The 23,836-nt window shown below is 39.9% G+C and overlaps 1 protein-coding gene across 9 annotated transcripts in view; it reads left to right on the forward strand.

The window, feature by feature from the left end:
* IPCEF1 (interaction protein for cytohesin exchange factors 1) overlaps positions 1 to 22,720 on the forward strand; it is a 135,952-nt gene extending 113,232 nt beyond the window's left edge. For all 9 annotated transcript variants that reach the window (XM_079780690.1, XM_079780687.1, XM_079780683.1 and 6 more), the window contains 2 exons: positions 13,380 to 13,573; positions 20,708 to 22,720. In XM_079780690.1, the coding sequence (XP_079636816.1) occupies positions 13,380 to 13,573; positions 20,708 to 20,872 (359 nt within the window). In that variant the 3' untranslated portion in view covers positions 20,873 to 22,720. The remainder of the gene's footprint in view (positions 1 to 13,379; positions 13,574 to 20,707) is intronic.
* The last annotated feature ends 1,116 nt before the right edge of the window (positions 22,721 to 23,836 follow it).

Genomic DNA, 23,836 nt, shown 5'->3' on the forward strand with positions numbered 1-23,836 from the left:
GGAGTAAGAGGCTTTTATCCTAGAAAATAAAAAGATTCTTAAAGGTTAATAACCGAGTCCTGAAACAAGCAGACAACATGTATTATAGCCTTCTTTTTATTTAGACAATGAGAGAAATATTTTGCAGTTGGTATGCAATTAAAATTGCGGTTGCTAGAATTCTATGCTGAATTTAAATATCCTCTTAGACATTTCTCCCCTGCTGTGTAAGCTGTTAAAAATGCACAATGCTAATTGCATCCTATTGCCTTTGCACATTGGGAGTTTCAGAGTTCCAGAGCTGTCCAGATTCTTCCCTGAGTTTTTCTACAAAGCCAAGGGGCAAAGAGGCGATGGGGTTAATGGAATGTTCATCTAGGCTCAGTTTTACCCTATACTGTATCTTTCCTTTGGGAGAGGTTTTTTGGCCCCTGACTTATGCCTGTGTGATGATGACTCGCATTGTTGTCTCTATTTACATTGTGTTAACAACGTGGAAACAATTTCATTATACTTCCTGCATGAATTGAGTGACCATACCCTGGATGCTGAAAGCTAATAACCCCTAATGAGACTAACACCCAATTTATGCAAATATATTTTCAAGTACAAGTATAGCCAGAATTAATCTGGGAATCATGTTGAATAAAAAGCCGTTTTAATAAAAAGGCAAGCACACTAGAACATGCATGACGTCCCAGGAAAGTGGCATAAATAAGCCATATTTTAGAATTTTGCAAATTTTACAAAAAGTTTTTACAATTTGAATGTGAACAGTACAGATGACACGTTATTTTAGCCAGCTACTTCAGATGTTGCTGTAGGAATTTTGTGGCATGTCTGTTTAGTAAGTAAGAAGATAATAAGAAAATGTTGAATACTGAACTCCATTCAATTTAGTATTATTTTCATTACTTTTCTGAGTATCTTACATCTATTCAGGTACTTGGTGTTAAAGGGAATACAAAGATGAGCATGATACAATTGCTGGTATAAAACATTCTAACATCTAATAGGGAGAGTGGGAGGAATAAGACACATTTAACCAAAGAAAGCAGAGGAAAATAGGCGTCACAGAGAGATACAAAGTACTTGAGAGATTTAAAAGAGAGCAGGGACTCAAAGTATAGAATGTGACATCTAAGTGGGAGGTTCTGTGCATAGAGATAAAAGACATGGCAAAGAGAGATGGAAGAGAAACTTAGATGATGTTGAATACTAGGCTAGTTGTTAGTTTATTTCAATAGGTAATGGATGACCATTTCTAACCAGGTTAATCTTGTGATTGAACTATACTTTATAAAAAACTAGAGGCCTGGTGCACGACATTCGTGCACTGGGGGAGGGGGATCCCTCAGCCAAGCCTGCACCTCTTGCAGTTCAGGACCCATCGGGGGATGTCTGCCTGCAAGCTTAGGCCCGATGCCCCCTGGGGATCAGGCCTAAGCTGGCAGTCAGACATCCCTCTCGCAGTCTGGGGCTCTCGCAGTCCGGGACTCCTTGCTCCTTACCGCCTGCCTGCAGCAGAGGCGGGAGAGGCTCCCACCACCGCTGCTGCGCTCACCAGCCATGAGGTTTCTGGCTGAGCAGCACTCCCCCCTGTGGGAGCGCACTGACCACCAGGGGGAAGCTCCTGCATTGAGTGTCTGCCCCTGGTGTCAGTGCGCATCATAGCCACCAGTCATTGCGCTGTTCAGTTGATTTGCATATTAGGGTTTTATTATATAGGGTTAGGTCAGCTTTAGAAAATGGAATAGAAGAGAATAAGAGGAGACTTATTCTCTTAGCTTCTGTAATAGCTGAGGTGGCTGTGGAAATAGAGGAAGCAAAGGTGAGCCATGAGGAGTTCTACAGCATGCCTATCAAAGTGAAGGCTGATCTTGGTCTTGTATCTCTGTTACTTAATGTAGTCCCTAGAAAATTTCCTAGTGATCCTATTTTTTGAACTATGCTCTGAAAATGGGAATACATGTTTACTACTGGGAAAATCTTGGCTCTATAATTGTTGACCTCAGTGGCACTGGTCTCAGGCACAGGTGACCCACCTCTTGCTTTCTCAGCTCCACGAATGCCTTTGTGAGATCCTCCCTGGGAAAGAGGAATTAGTTTATTTTCATTGCTTTATAGCACTCAATTGTTTTTTATATACCCCAAGAAATTGATCTACTGTTGCTGAACATCTGATTTATTTATTTATTTTTTATATATTTTTATTGATTTCAGAGAGGAAGGGAGAGAGAGATAGAAACGTCAATGATAAGAGAATCATTTATCGGCTGCCTCCTGCAAGCCCCCTACTGGAGATCGAGCCCACAACCGGGGCATGTGCCCTTGACTGGAATCGAACCCAGGACTCTTCAGTCTGCAGGCCGATGCTCTATCCACTGAGCCAAATTGGCTAGGGCTGTTGCTGAACATTTTATTTTTTTCAGCTTTGGGCTGTTGTAATACATGCTGATGTGAACATTCTTTTTTTAAAAAAATTAATAAACATCTTTTTGAGCAGTTTTAGAGTTACAGAAAAATAGAGCAGAAAGTAGAGAATTTCCATATAATCCCTCTTCTTCTACACACAATTACCTCTATTATTAGTATCTTGCATTAGTGTGATTTACCTGATACAACGAACAACTAATATTGACAAATTTTTATGAACTGAAGTCCATGTTCTCATTAGGGCTCACTCTTTGTTCTGTACAGCTTTATGGGTTTTGACAAGTACATAATGCCATATGTCCACCATTAATCACAACATTCTAAATAACAGTTTCAGTGTCATAAAAATCTGTGCGCCACTTCATCCTCTCTTCCACCCCTTTTCCAGGCCCCAGACAACCACTGATCTTCTTACTCTTTAATTTTACCTTTTTCTAGACTGTAATATAGTTGAAATCATATAGTAGGTATGGTCTTCAGATTGCTTTCTTTCCATTATACATTTTAATGTCCTCCATGCATTTTTGTGGGTTAAAAAGCTCATTGTTTTTTTTATGGCTGAATAATATTCCATTGTATGGATGTACCACAGTTTGTTATCCATTCATTTATTGAAGGATATCTCAGTTGCTTCTATGTTTTTGAAATTACAAATAAGGCTACTATAACAGTGTGTACAGATTTCAATGTGGGATATAAAGCATTCAACCCATTTGGGTAAATGCCTAGGAGTGCATTTGTTGGAGTGTATGACAAGGCTATGTTGAGCTTTGTAAGAAATTCCAGCCCTAACCGGTTTGGCTCAGTGGATAGAGTGTCGGCCTGTGGACTGAAGAGTCCCAGGTTCAATTCCAGTCAAGGGCATGTACCTTGGTTGCGGGCACATCCCGAGTAGGGGGTGTGCAGGAGGCATCTGATCAGTGATTCTCTCTCATTGATGTTTCTAACTCTCTATCCCTCTCCCTTCCTCTCTGTAAAAATTAATAAAATGTATTTTTAAAAATGTCAAATCGGCTGTACCATTTTGCACTCCCATCCGCAAGGAATGAGAGTTTCTGTTGCTTCATATCCTCACCAGCATTTGGTGGTGTCAGTGTTTTGGAATTTTGCCATGGTAGTAGGTGGGTCATGGCATCTCTTTGTTTTAATTTATGATTCTCTAATGATATAAAATGTTGAGCATCTTTTCCTATGCTTATTTGCTCTCTGTATGTCTTATTTGGTGAGATATCTGCTGAAATCTTTTACTCACTTTTTCCCTGTTCTGGTGTTTTTCCCCCCCTCATTGTTGAGTTCTTTGTATATTTTAAATACAAGACCTTTTATATGTGGTGGCCAATAATTCCTCCCAGCCTGTGGCTTGTCTTTTCATTCTCTGAATGAGAATTCTTATGCATATATCCTGGTCTACTTATGCCTGCTGTCATCTTATTCCAAATGCATGCGTCATTTTTCTAGTATCATTTATGTAAAATCCAGCTTTCTCCAACGTGTCCACATGAGTCCCCAATGCCATCTTTGTTGTAAATCCGGTGCTGTTGCTTCTTAGACTTCTGTCGTTCATCAGTCTATTTTTTCCTACCCTGACTCCATACCCTTTTAGGAAAAGAGTCTTAATGTCTGATAGGGCAAGGCTTTCTATCTTGGTCTTTCTAAAGAGTGTTTGGGATACTGTTGGCCATTCCAACTTCCATATACATTTCTTGCCATGGGTTGGCCATGCAGTACAATGCTGATAGAAATGGTGGCTGCAGGCATTTTTGTGGTGTGCCAGATCTCCCAGGGAAAACTTTTACTCTTTCTCCACTACAACACACTTAAAAGTAGGTACTTTATTGCCACTTCTATTTTATGGATGAAGAAACCGGGGCTTACAGTGGTTAAGTAAACTGCTGAAAGTGGTCATGCACCTAGTACGTGTGAAAATTGTGTTTGGAATGCAGTTTTGTTTGACTCCAGAGCTTGAGATTTTAACCACCTGATTAAGAATAATTCTGCATAAGTAATCAGCAAAACACAGGGTTGGGTTAGATGTGATGTGAGCCAAGCCACATTGTATAAGCAGAACAATTTCCTTCCTGTTTTAAAACTACCAGTGAAGCAGTACAGGTTTCTTAATGATAGAAACAGAAGTAACTAAATACAGATACCACTTATCGATGGGGATTCATTCTGGGAAATCCATTGGCGATTTTACCGTTGTGCAAACATCAGAGAGCCCACTCACACAAATCTAGGTGTATTTGTATGTGCTATACTTTTATATGACTGACATCCCTGTAGGTTTCTTTACACCTGCATCACCACAAACACATGAGTAATTGTAGTGTCTAAAGCAGAGCGGGCTGGGGAGGCATAGAAAGGAATTGGAGAACTCAGTGGCATTCTGGCTTATGAGGCACTAGTTGGGTCCTCTTAGATGTTTGGATCTTTTTCCAAGTGCAACGATACGTTTTTGGAGAAATTGAAGCTGGAGAGTATTATGGTGTGGTTTACATTTTTTAAAAATATATTTTTATTGATTTCAAAGAGGAAGGGAAAGGGAGAGAGAAATAGAAACATCAATGATGAGAGAGAATCATTGATTGACTGCCTTCTGCATGCCCCCTACTGGGGATTGAGCCTGCAACCCCAGCATGTGCCCTGACAGGGAATTGAACTGTGACCTCCTGGTTCATAGGTTGATGCTCATTTTTAAGAGATGACTTTACTGTATGGAAAATGGATATTAGGAAGCTAACATAGACCATGTAGCTATTGAAATGGGCCAACAGTCGAATAATGTTGGTTGGATTAAAATGGTAGCAATGAGGGTGCAGGGGAGAAAAAAATACACATATTTGGGATAGATTGTAAAGATAAAATATGAGAATGTGAGAATGTAAGATTCATAAAAACGTCTACTCTGTTTATGTCTATCCCCAGCACACAGTGGACATTAACAGAGTATTTGATGGATGAGTTAAATAAATGAATGAATCAAATGTGTGAAGAAAAGAGAGGAATCAAGGATGAGTCATATGTTTTCCAGCACACTCAATCTCCTGTAGCATTAGATAATTTCAACTCCCTAGGATTATGATTTTCTGGGAAAAAAGACAGTTTTCCTAGTAGGGATTTAATGGCCATATTTAAACATATAACTCTAAATATGTACAGTAGGTCCTTAAATAATGTCATTTCATTCAATATTAATGTTGTTGAGATGGTGTAGAAACTTAACTCTTATTTATATCAATTAGCCTATGGTAACATAGGTTTCAGCATACATTTCACTGCAGTTCCATGAAACTATTGGCAAGGTTAAGTGAGGACTTACTATACATTAAGGATTTTCTACAATAATAGAAATAAGAAAAAGAGAGCTTCATCTTAAAAAGGTAAGGGCATTTATATGTCCCAAACCTTCATTTTCTGCTTAGTGAAACTGAGATAGGGTAACTTCTTCCTTTCTTTTGCCTCAGTGCTCTTGTCCACTTTCCTCCTTCTGATCTTCCATTTCCTTCTGTTGTTCTCACTTGTCTCTATCATGGAGCCACATGGATGATGGATCCAGTATGTTATGGGGCCAACTTGGCATGTTTCTCTATAGTGCATTGAATATATATCCTTGGTTTTAGGCTATTTTTCTAGCTATTTTCCCTCATTTATTTCCCATTCAATCTCCACCTCATAAATATATTTTTAAAAGAAAATGAAAACCTGCCCATATGCCTTTTTAATATGCATGCCAATAGTTTTTGTTTTCTTAGGATGTGGGCAAATACAGAAGTTTTATGACTGCATTACATATTTCACCAAATCCTGGGTGTTAATACAATTGAAAGAATGCATTTTAAAGATAAATGGGATTATTTGTTTTGGGAAGTAAGGTTATATATCAGATGCTCACGCATCTTTACAATAATCATAGATTATTTCCAAAAATTATAGCCACAAGAGGCAATAATAATAAAACAAAAACAATATTAAAGATTGTCTGCTAGATTAGATTTGCTCTTATCAATAAAAGCAATAATACAGTAGTAGTGATTTGCCTTACTTAATAGAAACATCAAACATCCAAGAGAAAATAGGTACATGACTCAGCAAAGATGGTAAAACAAATATGGAAAAATGAGGAAAATTAACGTGAAACTACTCTTTTCTCAGACTTTCAAGAGCACAAGTAAAAATACTAGCTTTATACTTGAATGCTTACTCTGACTTTCTCTCAATCTGTTTTCTCTCTTACAGAATTTCTTTTACCCGCCATTTTTTAAAAAATCACCTAATTCCCAACTACCATTCTTCCAACTTTGTTTCTAAGCACTTATATCTTTGTTGCATCCAGGGCCACAGTCTACCATGACCTTGACTCTCACCTTCTGCTCCCAATTTTACCTCCAGGTGTCTAGTTCAAATGTCCAAGCAGAGAATCCAGTTAACTGGCCTATTTACCAGGTTTCTGTTTAACTCATGAATTTCCTGCCCTGGGGTCTGGTGCCCTAGTTCAGCCAGCTACCACCTCAGTGACTATATATTACCTGTTTTGAAATAATCACCATTAGAATTTATTCAAAAGAAAGTATACCAAATACATTTATAGTATAGCATAGTATTTAAGACAATGAACTTTGGGTAAGAACCTAGGTTTGTCTCTTTGTGACGCTGGTCAAGGTTTTTAATCTTTCTATGCGTGGACATAGAAATATTTCTATGTCCTTTATATCTTTCTTTTATTTATATCAGGATTAATAATACTTGCCTCATGGGGTTGTTAAAAGATAATGAGATACTGTTGGTAGAGCAGTTAACATAGTGCCTCACCCATAGTCAAAACTATGGGTGAAGCTATCTCCACCAGCATGCAACAGCAGCAAAAACAGGCAGAATCCCCCTCAAAATTATGCTATGTTAATGTTCTAGGTCAGTGGTCAGCAAACTCATTAGTCAACAGAGCCAAATATCAACAGTACAACGATTGAAATTTCTTTTGAGAGCCAAATTTTTAAAACTCAAACTTCTTCTAACGCCACTTCTTCAAAATAGACTCACCCAGGCCATGGTATTTTGTGGAAGAGCCACACTCAAGGGGCCAAAGAGCCGCATGTGGCTCATGAGCCGCAGTTTGCCGACCACGGTTCTAGGTCAGTAGCATCCTGACTGTACTAGTAAAAATGAGTTACCCAGATTTATCTTAGTTATGGAATTTAAATTTGCTCATCATTATGATGTAAGTCCTTTTGCTACATCGTAGAGTTGTCAGAATCATTAGAGAAAGCCTGCAAAATGCTTTTGATCTATAGGCATCGGATGTTGTATGAAATAACATTTGTAAAGCCTTAAAGCTATCCAGAATGTCCCCATGGCTCTCATGATTTCTTCTCTTTGTAAGCGATGCCTTCCATGGTCTTCCCTTTCTCCAACAGAATGTTGCAGTTCTGTGGAACCAGGGAGCAGTGTTTCTGCCTAAACCTTCCCACGTGCTTCATGTGTGGAAACTAACATTGTCTACTTTGGAGCAGCGTTTGGGCTTTTTTCATCTCCAAAGTTTCCCTTTCAAATTCTAATATGAAATATGGCATATGAATTCCCCTTGTCTTCTGAAACCAGGATTTATGTTCTAAAAAGAAAATAAAAACCACATTCTAGAAAGCACAAGGAAACACTAAAAATAAAACAGTGGGGGAGGCCAAGTTGAAAATACAGCTTTTAGAGAGAGAATCTGCTGACGGTGAATTCCTGGCCTCCAGGAGCATGCCTGTCCCATCTGAAGCGGACAATAGGCTAAAATGCATAGGAGGAAAAGGAGGGAGGAGCACATTCATGTGACATGATCTTGGAAAGGAATGAACCTCTAACCATTAGTTAAAAATGTTGTTATGTCTTATTTACTAATATCACCAAGAAAGATTGTGTTAAAGGAGCACATTCATTTGACATGATCTTGGAAAGGAATGAACCTCTAACCGTTAGTTAAAAATGTTAAGTCTCATTTACTAATATCACCAAGAAAGATTGTGTTAACAAAAATGCCATGTCTTTCCTGAGTCTAAATTATTCGATTACTGACCTAAGTTTGGAGAAAGTTTACTAGTCTGCCCCCTCAAGGCATGCTGAGCTGATCTAACAGATGTAAAGTGTCACCAACATTCCCCTCAAAATCGTGCCAACTCAACCTATGAGATACCATGCTTTAGAGCAGGGATTCTGGACATACTCCTGAGAACAAAGCTGTAATTATATACATTTTTCATTAGGATATGGCTCAGAGCAAATAGACGCTACTGTCTGGACAAGTCCCACCTTTCTCACTGTGACTCCAGTCCCTTTCTCTTCTGATGAGTTGAGGCTGGTGACACAACCCTGACATATTGATGACACAGTCTAGCCTGGTTACTCTAAGTGTGCTCCATGGGCCAGCAGTGCTGGCATTGCCTGGGAAGCAGCTTGTTGAACATTTAGAATCTCAGCACCATCCTGGCCCGACTTAATCAGAATATGCCTTGTAACGCAATCTCTAGGTGACTTTTGCCTATGAAAGTTTGAGAAGGCTGGTCTAGAAGCACCTTGTGGGATTGAATTTTTATTCTTAATTCCATCATGGATTTACATTTGGGAAAGATTACTTAACTGTGTTTCAAGAATCTCCATTTTTTCGCATCCATAACATAAAAATAGTTTTCACCTTTCTTGGCAAAGCACTGGTGAGGCTAGATGAGATAGACTATGAATTGCCTTATGTGGAGAAGGGAATTGAAGTCTTGTTAATTTGTGGAAGAAGACTAAAATACACTCTTGAGAGGAAGGCTAACAATTGCCTTGGAAACACTTGGCTGTCGGACAGAATTCGTCTATTTCCTATCAGAGGCCAAGGGAAGTGGAAATAATTAACCTGGCTTCTGTTGCCAATGGGAGAGAGAGCAGTGGTCTTTCCTGCCCGCCTTTTTTCTCGCTCTTTTTACAATCTGGTAAAATAGGAGAAATAATCTTGTGCTTCCTGATATGTAATTATAATTTAGAAAAATATTTACATAAGAATGTGAAAGAGAGCTTTTTACAATATTACTTTACAGAGAAGCCCCTTAAAGGTACAGGAATAGTCCTGTGGGCTAACAGGCCAGTGCTAATCTTCCATATAGCAACTGGGGAAGGACTCACCTCTGCTTTGGGCTCAGGTGCAAGCTCTGTTTCATTGTGTGCTTGTACCCTGTGGGTCCTTTTGTTCCCCTATGATTCTATGTATCATCTGCTTCTGTTACTATTGAATGCTCATTTAATGGCCCTGTGAAGACCCAAGCACCAGCCACGAGCAGCAGTGAAAACAATATGAAGTCCTTGTCTAGGTGTGGGCATGGTTAGATCCTGAGTATCTAGCAATACATTGTACGCGTCTCAGATTACGGCACAAAAGAGCCCATAAGGATATTTTTATTTGACGACTCACAACACCATTTATTATTTTATTGTCCTTACGCTTGTGGGCTATTCTGGAGTCAGGTTATTAGAAGTTAGACACAGAGGCTTTCAGTTTAAGGTTTCTGCTAAGGAGAGATGATGGCTGAGAAGTAAGAATAATACAATAATTTGCCTTTCATTTTCCTCCTGATTTCTCCAAGAACTTTAACCTTATTTCACTATTATCTCCAATTCCAAAATGGATTCAAATAGAGAATATTATTTGTTCATATTTTAGGTGGATTCTGTATTAACTTTCAGAAATCTTAATAGGTCCCTGTTACCTGTGTGTTAATTTTAAAGTTACGCGCACACACACACACACACCTACACCTATATTCTCATTGCTAATATCCCAAAGTTGAAGTGAAGGAAAGAAATATGTGTGTGTAGAAGAGAGATACCGCTGATATTTTAACATAAAGATAATATATACCCATATAAGTATGTTAAACAATAATAAAATTATCCAAAAGGCAGTCCTTTTTATTTTTCACTTATGGAATGTATTTTATGTCCCATTATTCTAAGATTCTAATTATTTTTATCTTCACCAATTTAATATCTGTTGAATTAGATACATAATCTTAATACAATCATTTTACTAAAACTGACATAATTACAAACTAATGTATTAGTCAAGAGTAACTTTATTTTCTGTCATACATTTTAGTAGAATAACAACAGCTTAGTGAACAGAGAGAAACTTAAAAAAGCCATTCTGTTTATCTTTGCTGTATGCTTGCTTGATTTGCTTCTTGAAGTTTATTAAATATGTATTACTTACTTTAAAAATACTGTGGTCCTGAAGGCTATGTATTTAGAATTTATTAGAAGTAAAGTCCCACCTGCCTGCTAGCTCTAAAAAACACAGGGTTTGTCTGAAGTAAGTTTACAGTTGTGAGTATGTGAAACAGAGTTTATTTTTTTATTGTATTATTCTCTATAGGAACAACTGTAAGCCTACTTTTGCCTTGTCCTGTATATAAAATGACCATATTCTGGTGTGTCTGAAAACTGCCATAGTCCCAATCCTAATATCCACTTTAAGACTCAGATGTCATTGTATTTAATTTTCTTAAACCTTTCCATGTCTCCAGCTTACCTGCAGGACTGTTAGCATGCTTCGTATTTCTGTGAAGGTGTAACCAGTTGTCTTGATGATATCATAAAAGCCTACTTTCTTTACAGCTTTATTGAGATAAAATTCATAAAATTCAGACATAAAAACACACAGTTCAGTGGTTTTTAGTATAGTCACAGGGTTGTGTAACTGTGGCCATAATCTCATTTGAGAACATTTTTAGCACCACATAGAGAAACCTGTACACTTTAGCTGTCAAACCCCATTTTTCTCCCCGGGGAACCACTAATCTATTTTGTCTCTGTGGGTTTGCCTATTTTGGACATTTTATATAAATGGACTCATACAGCAGGTGGTCTTTTGGCACGGCTTCTCTTACTTAGCAGAATGTTTTCAAGGTTCTTCCATGTTGTAGTATGTTCATTTCTTTTAATTACTGAATAATATTCCATTGTATGTATAGGCCACAATCTGTTTATCCATTCATCAATTGATGAACATTTAAGCTGTTCCAACCTTTTCTCTATGTGAATAGTGTTACTTTGAACATTCATGTACAAGTTTTTTGTTGCCACTCTTTAAAAATGTATCTTTATTGTTAAAAGTATTACAGATATCCCCCATTTCCCCCCTTTACCCCTTCCACCCTGTACTCCCCCAGGGCACATACCCAAGTTTCAGGCTCGAACCCCAGTGTGGGGCATGCAGGAGGCAGCTGATCAATGATTCTTTCACCATTGACGTTTCTCTCTCTCTCACCACACTATTGTCTGTGTCCATGGGTTATGCATATAAGTTCTTTGGTTAATCTCTCCCCACCCACCCATCCACCCCCACCTTCCCTTTTATGTTACCACCATTTTATATATATATAAACTAGAGGCCCAGTGCACAAAATTCGTGCATGGGGTGGGGGTCCCTCAGCCCAGCCTGCAACGACGCCAGTGTCCTGCGCCCTGGCTGGCCTCTGGCCAGAGGCCCACTCACCCACCCTCCCTCCATGGGCCGGGGCGCGTGGGACACAGGGGCCCGTCGCCGGGGTGACGCCGGCAACATCTAGTGCCCCGGCCGCTATGGGCGCCGCCATCTTTGTGATGGAGTGATGGTTAATTTGCATATTACCCTTTTATTAGATAGGATTGATTTCAGAGAGGAAGGAAGAGGGAGAGAGAAAGCTCCCGTAAGCTGAGAGCTCCAATGCATGTCACTAAAATGCATGTCTCGGCCGTGTCTATAGATTGGCTCCATTCTCATGATTCCTGGGATGACTTCTGGAATCTTCTAGTTCACATCATCACACTACTCAGTTTAGGAAAAAAGGGAGATTGATTCCGTGATCACCCCAAACCAAAGTTCAGAACTGAGGTCCCTGGCTCCAGCTGGCCTGCCCTGAAACCCATGCTCACTCCTAAATCAGACTGTGGCCAGCATGGTGGAGCTGCCATTGGATTAGCCTAGCACAAATGGTCCCCGGGTTCTCGGGTAGAGTTGCTTCACTAGAAGCATTTGGGCTGAGGCTGGAAAGGCCTAGTTAGGAATGCGAGTGGAGGAAGCAGAAAGAATAACCATTATCTGCTCAAAGCCACAGACCACAGGCAGGTTTCTTCTTTCAATGGGCAGTTAAATGTCATCTGGGAAAGTGATTCTGAAGCCTTAGGGTGTGTATTAGTTTGCTAGGGTTTGCCTGTCCCATCACTGTATTTTTGAAGCACATAACTCCTTTGGTTTCATAGGTTCACAGATGGAGAGGAATTTTGCCACAGGGTGAATCATTCTTTGGGTCTCTCCAATACCAGATATAGATGATATTTGGATTCGATTTTAAACTTAGCATTGATGTTGGAATGGGTTAAGACTTTGGAGCTGTTGGGATGGTATGAATATGTTTTGCATGTGAGAAGGACATGAATTTTGGCTGGCTAGATGGTGAATGATTATGGGTTTGATTGTGTTCCTCCAAAATTCCTATATTGAAGTCCTGACCCCCTGTACCTTGGGCTATGACTTCATTAGAGATTGAGTAGGTGCAGATGTAATTAGTTAAGATGAGGTCAGTAGGGTGAGTCCTAGTCCAGTATGACTGGTGTTCTTATAAAAGGGACACATTTGGACTCAGAGGCATGCACGCAGGGAGAACACCCTGTGAAGACTGAGTTATTCTGCGGCAAGCCAAGGAACCAACAGAAGCACAGAGAGAGGCCTGGAACAGATCCTTCCTTCCCTCGCGTCTTCAAAGGGAACATGACTGTGCCAAAACAAAGGACCATAAACTCATAAACTGAGTGGCTTAGACAACAACAATTTATTGTTTCACAGTTCTGGAAGCTAGAAGTCTGAGATCATTGTGTCAGCAGGGCCTTGTTTTAGGACCACAGTGTCCAGTGTTCTCACCTTGATTTTAACTGGGTTTATTGTTATTGCTTTTTTTTAATTTTAATAGAAGAAACAAAAGTGTCTGGAGATGATGAAATGGAGAAGCTCTACAAATCGTTAGAGCAAGCCAGTCTATCTCCTCTTGGGGACCGACGACCTTCAACCAAAAAGGAGTTGAGAAAGTCCTTTGTGAGGCGGTGTAAAAATCCATCCATAAATGAGAAGCTCCACAAAATCCGAACCTTGAATAGCACATTAAAGGTAAAAAACGTCAAACTGTGGATGAACTCTGTGGATGCGGGGTAAAGAATGGCTGGTTCTGCAGAGATTCATGCTAGCCACTGCGTGTTTGTATGGGTGGGAGGGAGGGACGTAAAAGCAAGTCCAGTCTCCGTGGGATGAGGTGACCTTTGGTGTTCTTGAAGCTCTAGAACACTCACAGGGGGAACCCATCTACTTTTCTACATAGGCCTTGATTTTTACATTCACTCCGATAGAAAATTTCAAATGTTAAGCTCCTTAGAAGACAGGGACCATGTGTAGTAATTTTTGTGTGTGTACCTTTTTACCTAGCCCGATAGATGTTGATGAGCGCTTAAGATAGTTAACTTGTGAGAATAAACAGTAATATTAATAAGATCTTGGGATTCCACTGATTTATCACAAAGTGCCACTGTTCTGTACTATAGCCAGAAGAAATTTTCTAGATTTCAAATATAGCAAAGACTTAGTGACTCTCTGCTGTAGGCTCTGCAGCCAAGATACGCCACGAGAGTCGAGCAGTAGGAAATGTATACTTCATGGTAATAGACCAGCAGATGTTTTCACAATGGGAATGAGGGAGAGTGTGCAGGATGTACTGACGCTATTTTCAGGGCCTCCTGTGACTAAAACGAGTCCTCATAACAAAAGCATTCTGCTTTCACATTTAGATTATAGCATGAGCAGGAGGAGGCCAGGATACTTGGTCAACTGGTCCTGAACTAGCAAAGGATTTATAGATTTTGAAAAGCCTTGATAGATCCCGCAATTTAATTATGTTTTGTGCATGTCCTTCTGTATCAAGAATTTGAGTCTCTTTCCAGAAAGAAATATCAGCAATCAAAGCGCAAGGCTCCAAAGAGATGGCTGAGTGACTCTTAGTCAGATGTCCCAGTTAGTCAATAGAAGACCTCAGCACCCTATAAGCCTGCAAAAATGAGGCTGCAAAAGAAAAGGGAAAGGGGTATTTTAATTATACAAGTAAAATCCAAATGCAGAAAAATTCCCTAACATTTATTGATGAAAAACATCACTAGCACACATTTTAAAGGCAAATATGATATATTTCACATTATGTACAAAATTGATAGATGTTTGGTTACTTGATGTACTATGCCTTCATATGTTGGGATTTTACTAACTTAATTGCAGTAACTGCTATAAATGAATACATTTTTCATTGAACAAATATTTCCCAAATCTTACTATGTACCAGGCACTATTCTAGGGCACTGGAACTATTGAATGGACCCCACCTGACAATGGAAACAGAGAGGAAAACAGTTAGAATGCAATGTGCTAAGATGTTGTAGTTGATACAAGCTTGGAGTGCTTTGGTAGTCCAGATGAGGGCAGTGGCTGTCTATCTGAGGCCGTTAGGGACAGTGCTGACAACTGACAAATGAGTAAGAGATGAAGAATATCAGGAGGAGCCCAGCTCGTGTGGCTCAGTGGTTGAGTGTCGACCTATGAACCAGGAGGTCATGGTTCAATTCCCGGTCAAGGCACAGGCTCAATCCCCAGTGTGGGGTGTGCAGGAGGCAGCTGATCAATGATTCTCTCTCATCATCGATGTTTCTATCTCTCTCCCTCTCTCTTCCTGTCTGAAAAACAAAAAAACAAAAAACAAAAAGACTACCAGGATGAGAAGGAAGGGCATTCAAGGAGGAGGAACTGGCTTGGGTAAATGTATGTCAGTCGATCATGCTTTAGTCCATGTTGGGAGAAATAGGAAATGGAGGCTAAGAAGAGGATATACAGTGCAGGCCATTTCTAGAAGGAGAAAGACTGTGTTCCTCACCTCTCATAAAACAGCAGGCTTAGGATTCTAGACCATCACAAGACCATGTCCTAGCCTGGCCACTGAGAGGCTAGGTTTATACATGGAATTCAAAGGTTTTAGCAGCCTCATGTGGTTCTCTGAAATCTCTTGCTCTCTATGCACTGTGGCCATATAATTGATCAATACAGCTTTTTCCTTTCTCCCTGTGCATTAGGTATCTATTGCTAGGTAACAAAAAAATCTCAAAACTTAGCAACCCTAATCAGTAGACACTTATTTCACAGTGTCTGTGGGTCAGGAATCTGGGCGTGGCTTGCTGAGGAGCTTCTCCCTCAAGGGCCTATGATCCAGGCCTCAGCTGGGACTGCATTCATTCCTCCACTGGGGGAGTCAGTACTTGCAGGCTCTCTCATGAGGTTGTTGACAGAATTCAGGTCTTCCCAGGTTGCTGGACTGAGCGTCTCAGTTGTTCATTGTCTGTTGGTGGGAGGCCACACAGTTCTTTGCCCTGTAGCCCTTTCTTAGGGTGGCTCCCAAAATGAAAGCTGGCTTCCTTGAGAGCAAGTAAGACACGGAGAGCAAGTGAACAAGATGGATCATATGCTAATGTCAATCATGACATCCCATTACATCCACAGTATTTACAGTATTCTGGTCATTAGAGGCCAGTCACTAGGTCAGCATGGATCCACAGAGGGGGATTATACAAGGGCATGAATACCTGGGAGCAAAGAACACTGGGGGCCATGTCAGGGATTATAATGCCCAGCTACTCTCTGTACATTCCTGGAAGGAAGCCCTTTCCACAGATCCCTTAGGCCTCACCAAAGTGTGATGCTGGGGCTGTGAGACATCATCCCTGTCACCTGTTCCTATCAACCTCATTAGGAGGGAGGAAGACATGATTGTGTGGAACTTGACTTTGGTGAAAAAAAAGCACATCAAACTATTCATTGGACAAAGATAATTTAGTGCTGTATATTTATTCAAGTTGGAAGGCTATAAGAATTATTTTAACCATCTTTAATTAATTTTTAATTGACTATATTGCAATGCCATTGAGTAATACATTTATACAAGTTTCAGGGGTACAATTCTATAATGCATCATCTGTATATTGTATTGTGTGCTCACCTCCCCAAGTCAAGTTTCCTTCCATCACCATTTCTCCCCTTTACCCTCTCCTACCTTTCCCCATTCCCCCCTTCACCCCTGGTAATTACCAAACTATTGTCTGTCTATGAGTTTTTTGTTTGTTTTATTAATCCCTTCACTTTTTCACCGAGCCCCTCCACCTTCCTTCTGATAGCTGTCAGTCTGTTCTCTGTATTTATGAGTCTGTTTCCATTGTGTTAGTTTATTTCGTTCATTAGATTCCACATATCAGTGAAATCATATGGTACTTGTCTTTCTCTGGCTTTAAAATTCAAAGCAGTCAGGATGGTGGTTGCCTTTGAGGAGGAGGGAAGGATATGATGGGAGGGGCCCCAAGTACAGTCTCTGAGATACTGGTAAGGGTCCATTTTGACTTTGGTGGTGGTTACAGACTGGTCCATTTTATGATAATTCATCAAGCACAAGCCCTATTGTGTGTGTGCTGTTCTCTGTATATGTTACATTGCAATATCAAGATTAATTTAAAAAAAACCCCCACACACTTCAAAGCTCAAGTGTGGACAAGCAGAGACAACAGTTTCATGCAGAAACAAGGGAACTGTTTTAATAATAGTGTTTATATTAGTGATAGGCACATTCCATACATAAAAAAATATCCCTGTATGGGGATTGTATTGGAACAAATGTGGAAATTCTTCAAGAACATTGAGCAGACTCTAATATAGATCTTTAGGAATTTCTGATAGCTCAACATCCACTGACTTTTGGCTAAGTCTGCCTTTATTTTATAATGAATGATTACTGGAATAATTAAGGGGTCTGCTTAAAAGTTTATCTCAGGGTTTCCCTGGCCTATATCAAGAGGAACTAACCCTTCTTTGCCCAACTGCTCTGATAGAATACAATTTCAATGCTTAGGTTTTGAATCAAGTTATCTGCTGCATATTTGGAGTGAAAAATGAAATTATAGCATCTGTCTTTCACAGTATTTTTTGGAAGCCCTACCAAGCCCAGCCTACCTGCAAGAAAGCAAGGATGATGTTGTAAAAGTGGCTCAAAGCATTGGGAGAGTAGGACCCAGCGTGATGCTGCTGAGTCCGGGGTGCTGGGTCTAGGAGGGAGCTCAGAGGGTTTGTTTTTTCATTAATTTCCTTCCACTAAATTCTTGTCTACAGTGTTTTTCTTTTATCCATTAAAAACTAACACAGACTTGAGCCAAATGGTAAGACATTTGGATTGTTTAGAACTATAAAACATGTGGTGTTAGCCCAAAGTTGGAGAGACCCTTTCCTAAAACCTTTTATCAGATTTAGAGAGATGATTAGTGCATTTTTGCCTTTAAAAATTAATTTTCCAAATTTTGTTCACTGCAAAGATCTTGTTTTTCAATAAAATATTGGGATCTCTCTCTGAACAGATGACAAAATTTCTTTAGAGCAAAAGTAAGAATCCTTAAATAACTTCATATGAATAGCACTATGGTATTAGAGGATGAAAGCTTTTTTTTTTATATACTATTTTTTTTTGATGGAAGCATAAATGTTGAGAACTCAGAAAGAAGAAAGAAAACTCTCTTGACCCTGGCTCGACTTTCTGCCAGTAATCCTTCCCAGTTACCCACTTACTTCGCCTCTCTCCTCTGCTTCTGGGTCCTGGCCAGCCTGCTTGTTATCTGTCCTTCTTTGATTACTTTCTTACTGAACAATTTTTTCTCTTTTCTTAAACCTAAATATATCTTTTAATCTTCATCTATTATCACATCCTTATTCACTTGATTCAAGATTATAAATCTCATCACTCAGACTTCTGTATGGGGGGCTACTTTTCTCTTGAAATCTGTATTATTCTGGCCAATCTAGAAACTGGAAAAGAAGAAAACAAGAAAAATGTAATAAAACAATAGATTTGAGTGCCACTAACATTTGTGATCATCTATGACCAGATACTTCATTTGGATAAAACAAGTGCTGAAAATTCTAGAATCCTTAAAACTATGTGGAAATGTCTGTATAGTTAGACAGATATAGATGTGTGATATATAACATATAATAAGATATAGATTAGAGGCCCCGTGCATGAAATTCATGCACTCAGGAGGGTCCCTCAGCCTGGCCTGTGCCTTCTTGCAATCCGGGAGCCCTCAGGGAATGTCCAACATCAGAGGCAAGAGAGGCTCCTACCACTGCCACTGCGCTCGCCAGCCATGAGCCCGGCTCAGGGCTTCTGCTGGAGCAGCGCTCCCTCTGTGGGAGCACACTGACCATGAGGGGGAAGCGCCTGCACTGTCTGCCCCATGGTGGTTGGTGCACATCATAGCTACTGGTTGTTCTGCCTTTTATTATGTAGGATATATATGTATATGTGTGTGTATATATGTGTGTATATACACATATATATGCATATAACATGTATAAAAATATTTTTGTTTGTTTATGGAGAGGATTTTTTTTTGGCTCCAAATAGGGTTCATGATGCAAAAGAAATTAAAAAGCAAATGAATAAGTAGTTTATTCATTCATTTATTTTTCATATATTAATTTTTCAACAAGTATTTAGTGAATGTCCACCATGTGTCAGTCATTCTTTCAGGTACTTGGGGACATAGCAGCGGGTATATCATACAAAATTGCCTGCCCTCATGAAGCTATATTTAGTTAGAGGGAGAAATAAACAAAGTAAGTAAGTAATTTTATAGTATACAAAGTAATAATAGATTTATAGAGAAGAGAAGGCAGATAAAGAATGTTGAGGGATTGCTTATTAATTAGGATAGACATGAAAATATTCTTTGAAAGATGGAATTTGAGTAAAATAATTGTGTAGATGTAGGTAGTGGGCAATAGGAACTGGAGAGAAATATTCTTCTCATTGTTTCTTTTCCTAAAAAAAAAAATTGAACAAGGTCATCAGCTGTAAGGGAGGATGGGGCAAAGCTTGAGTAGACACAGGAAGTTTTGAACTAGTCCTTTGGAAGAGTGAGCGAGGAAAGGGATGAGAAAACACGATGAAAGTCCACTTAATGGCAGTAGTTATGAATTTGAACTGTAACCAGTGAGCACAGCTGTAAATTTTTAGCTACACATATGCCATCCTAGAGGTAGGTAGAGAGAGTGGTTCATTAATATATACGTATTGAATGTCTTCCTGCAATTGGCATTGTGTTAGGTATAAAGAGCACAGCAATGAATTCAATATGTTTATTATCACCTTCCTTACAAAGCTTTAGAATAGGTGGTATGAGGAATCCATGAGTATCTAAGCACTACATGGTGAGCAACAAATGGTGCGCCAGCCCATGGAACCCTGAACATGAAGGGGAACCATTAAAGGGACTCAGCATTTTAGGTGGATCCCGGCACTGCCATGCGGAAGGTGGATTTGAAGTGGAGATTAGAGACAGGGACTCCTTCAGGAGGCTGTACAGTAGGTAGAGTGTGGTATATTGGACTTAGTATCTGAAATTAGTGTGATAGTCATAGGGATAGAGGAAACAAGAATAGATTTGAGATAAAATTGTTAGGACTGAATGATCTTTTTTTTTTTAATGTTGAAGCTGTTGCATCTTATTTTTACCTCATTTCTTGACTACAGAAAACTTCCCTAACCTGGGTCCGACATTTCAGAAATGTGTGTTATTGATTACAGAGGAGGCAGGGTGAAATAATATGAGTAGATTCTATACTCTGTTAGCACCATTGTATACTGTTTTCATGGAAGGTTAGTAGTCTTTGAATAAAAAAAAAAGGCCTATATAGTTATTCTGCATATATTAATTAAATACATGTGTGTGATTTATTAAAAATTAAGATAAAATTAAAAAAAATTTTTATTGACTTATATCTTAGGGAAAGCACTGTTTTCCATTTTACTTGGTGAAGTTTGGCTGGTCAATGAAATAATGATACAGTTATGAGTTTCAGGAGGAATAATGGTCACACTAAGACAGAACTATCACTGTGGTATGCAAAAATGGATTTACCAGAGAAGAGTCACATAGGAGACCTTGGCTGTATGTCTAGTTCTTCCATTGGGTAGGATACTTAACAGATGTCCTGCCATATATCTTAGGGTTGTTGTAGGGATTTGAGTATTAATGGGTAAACACACTTTGATAATTTTGATGAATGCGTATGTGCAATTATTTGTAAAAGGGATGAAGGTTGCTTATTGAAATTGAGATGCTCACTACAATCCCTATTCCCCCCCCCCCCCCTTTTTTTTTCCTACTTGGACAGTGTAAAGAACATGACCTGGCCATGATTAACCAGTTGCTGGATGATCCGAAGCTGACAGCCAGAAAATACCGGGAGTGGAAGGTCATGAACACCATGCTGATTCAGGACATCTATCAGCAGCAGCAAGACCCAGCGTCTGCATCAGCCCCTGCAGACTCCCCCTAGGGACTCAGAAACCACCTTCCTCTGCCTCTGTTGAAAGTTCTGTTTGACAACAAGCCAGCATTCTCTGCCCTCCCCCTCTCCCCCCCCCCCCCCCAAGCAACTCTTCAAGATGTTGCCAGAGCTCACATTTTTCCTTAAAAGGGAAACTGAGACCAGTTCCTCAAGTAATCAGCTTCCGTAGAGATGCAGTCTTGGTGAGGACCAGCATCAGGAGCAGCAGGATTCCTTCCAGGTGTGGCGTTCCCATGGAGACTGGAGGGATGGAGTCCAGTTGAACAATCCTTGTGTTCCTGCTGGGAGCTCAGTTATGCCAGACTCTAGGTGGAATGTGAAAACTCTGTTCCCTGCTCCCAAGAGAATTACAACGTTCTGTGGACAAGGGATCACTTTTTTTACCATAGAAATATTCAGTTCTCCAATTCTACTGAGTTGGGCAGCTGAGTTCTCCAAATCATTTTGTTGGATGAAGGAATGTTTTCTATGGTGGCAACTGGAACAGGACAAATGTTTTTGTGGAACTGAAATCCCCTGCCCCTGGTCCAGAATGGTGGTGCCTTTTCCCCGAGTGGAGAAACACTTCATAGCGAGTGGGGTGTGGGAGAACCCGAGAAGGAGGCGTGTTCTGTGTTCCCCTCACTCAAAGGACAGCTTGAAGGCCTCACACTTCACCAGCTGGGGGTGGGGTGGGATGGGATCTGATTATGTTTCCTTTCCACAGAACAGCTAACGAAAATGTCTCCTTATACTTGGAGGCCTCTACTCCTTCCTAGCGTTCCTGAGCCCCTGTAGGGGACAGTAACAGGTCCTGCAAGGAATGTTTGCTGCAGTTGTCCTTGGGTGTGTGCCTATGCACAGTATAACTTCATATCTAGGCTCCCCAGGATAAATATTGATGAGATCATTCTCTTATCTGAATTGTTTAAATACCTTTACTCCAAAAACAACAACAACCAGCCAACAAAAACAGCAAAAGAGTTCAAACATGATTGTTTTATTTTTGTACGTTTATGTCACATTGTGTCCTATGTGAATAGCTATCTATAATGTTTGTTATTTAAGTATATTTATAGAAGTTCAAATTACTAGTGTTTTAAAAGATGATATACTATTCTATGTTTTGCTCAGTATATATTCTCAAAGGATATACATTTTTGCTTGAGAAAAATAGAAATACTATTGATGATTGATTCATTGGAGTTATTACATATATAATGTATGAGGAATGCTCAGGAAATCTTGTGGGATCAATGAGGGGGCATGCAATAATTATCTTTCATTTTCTGATTTATCTCTTTTTCTCTTCCTCCCTCTCTCCCACCCTCTCAGCCTTCCTTTCTCTCTGCAGAGGGCTTAAATCTCTATGTTTTAAGTCACTCTCTTAACTGGAAATAGACTTGCATCTTACATTATCCCTTTGGGTAAATAAACTTTAAATCGTATGCCATTTATGCCCTGCCTAAACCAAATGAAACACAACTAATGTACTCTTTTGTCTAAAGACCTGTAGAAATTTAGGGGTCTGTTGTTAAAGAGAACTAATTTTATTAGAGAAGCAATAGGAAAGTCTCCCCTTACTAATCATCATGAATATTTTTCACCATAAAAGTAACCACAAACCACCAAAACCCCACTTTGGCCCTACCCTAGCAAACGGTCAGCATAACACAGTTTTCTGTATAATATTTAACCATGGCTTGATATTCAAATGGAAATAACCCCTGAATTTTATCTGCAAACTAAATGGAAATAGTTGTTGAATATTTTCCCAAGCTTTACTAAGAAGTCTTAATACTTTGAAAGAGAGAGAGAGAGAGAGAGAGAGAGAGAGAGAGAGAGAGAGAGAACGAACCAAAAACAAAAAACACCAACCTAAGCATTAGGAAAGAAAAAAAATCAAACCAGAAAACACACACACACACACACACACACACACACACACACACACACACACACACACACACACACACACATATATACACAAACCCAAAAGAGGAAGCAACCTGTAGTGTTAGAAGCCTGTGTAAGATAAGAGGCCAGGGCAGCTGGTTTAGCCCAGCAAACTCTTCAAAGCTCCTATACCAAGTGGACCATGCTGGGCGAGGTCACAGGCCATTCAGAAGCGGGCGCCTGGCCCGTGATGAGTTACTGTTGGCACCGGAGAGAAGTAACCATTCATGTCCTCAGATTGGGACCTGGAGCTTCTGGTAGGAGAGGCCGATGCTTTCATCTCTCCTCTGGAAATGATCATTTAGCAGCTATTAGAGCATTGATTGTGTAGGATGCACAGTGTCAGCCACGTGTTGAGGGAAGGAGACGTAATGGAGGAAATGATAATGGAGTGTGACGTACTGTTCTCCCACCTTTGTTCTCTGGTTCCCAGCACCAACCTACACATTTCACGAGTTGTTTTTTGTTTGTTTGTTTGTTTGTTTGTTTTCCCCTAAATTGAATTCTTCCAAAAGCTTTTGACCAGGGCTTGGGATATATTTCAGTGTTCTACTTTGGCTTTTCATTAATACATATTTAATTGACCTTTTAATAGACATTCCCTTAGAACCATCCAGAGGCAAAGTAGGTTCATGACATTACTTAATCAAGCCGCTCAGTTATTTTTCAAAGGCAAGTTAGTCTAGAAGCGTTTGCTGTGTTAGTTAAAGCAGCCACCGTGCAGAATCTCCCCAAATGGAAGTTAAACTGAACTGTACCATTTTGCATCCTGCTCTCCTAGACCAAAGTTACCTTAAGGGGAGACTGCTCCACCCACACCTGTAGACAGAGGGTCTGAGGGCTGTGGAATGACCCAGAACCATGGCTGTTCAGTAAGGAAGTGGAGAATCTCTAAGCATAACCAGGTCCAAAACCTGTGGGCACCTTCTATTGTTTGGGATCAGGATCAGACTCCTCCTTGGGGTTGCTGGGAGGACCACTTCTCACCATTGTTAGTCTGTAGACCCAAACTGGTGC

This window comes from Cnephaeus nilssonii (genome assembly GCF_951640355.1).
Source record: "Cnephaeus nilssonii genome assembly, chromosome: 9".
Taxonomy (NCBI): domain Eukaryota; kingdom Metazoa; phylum Chordata; class Mammalia; order Chiroptera; family Vespertilionidae; genus Cnephaeus; species Cnephaeus nilssonii.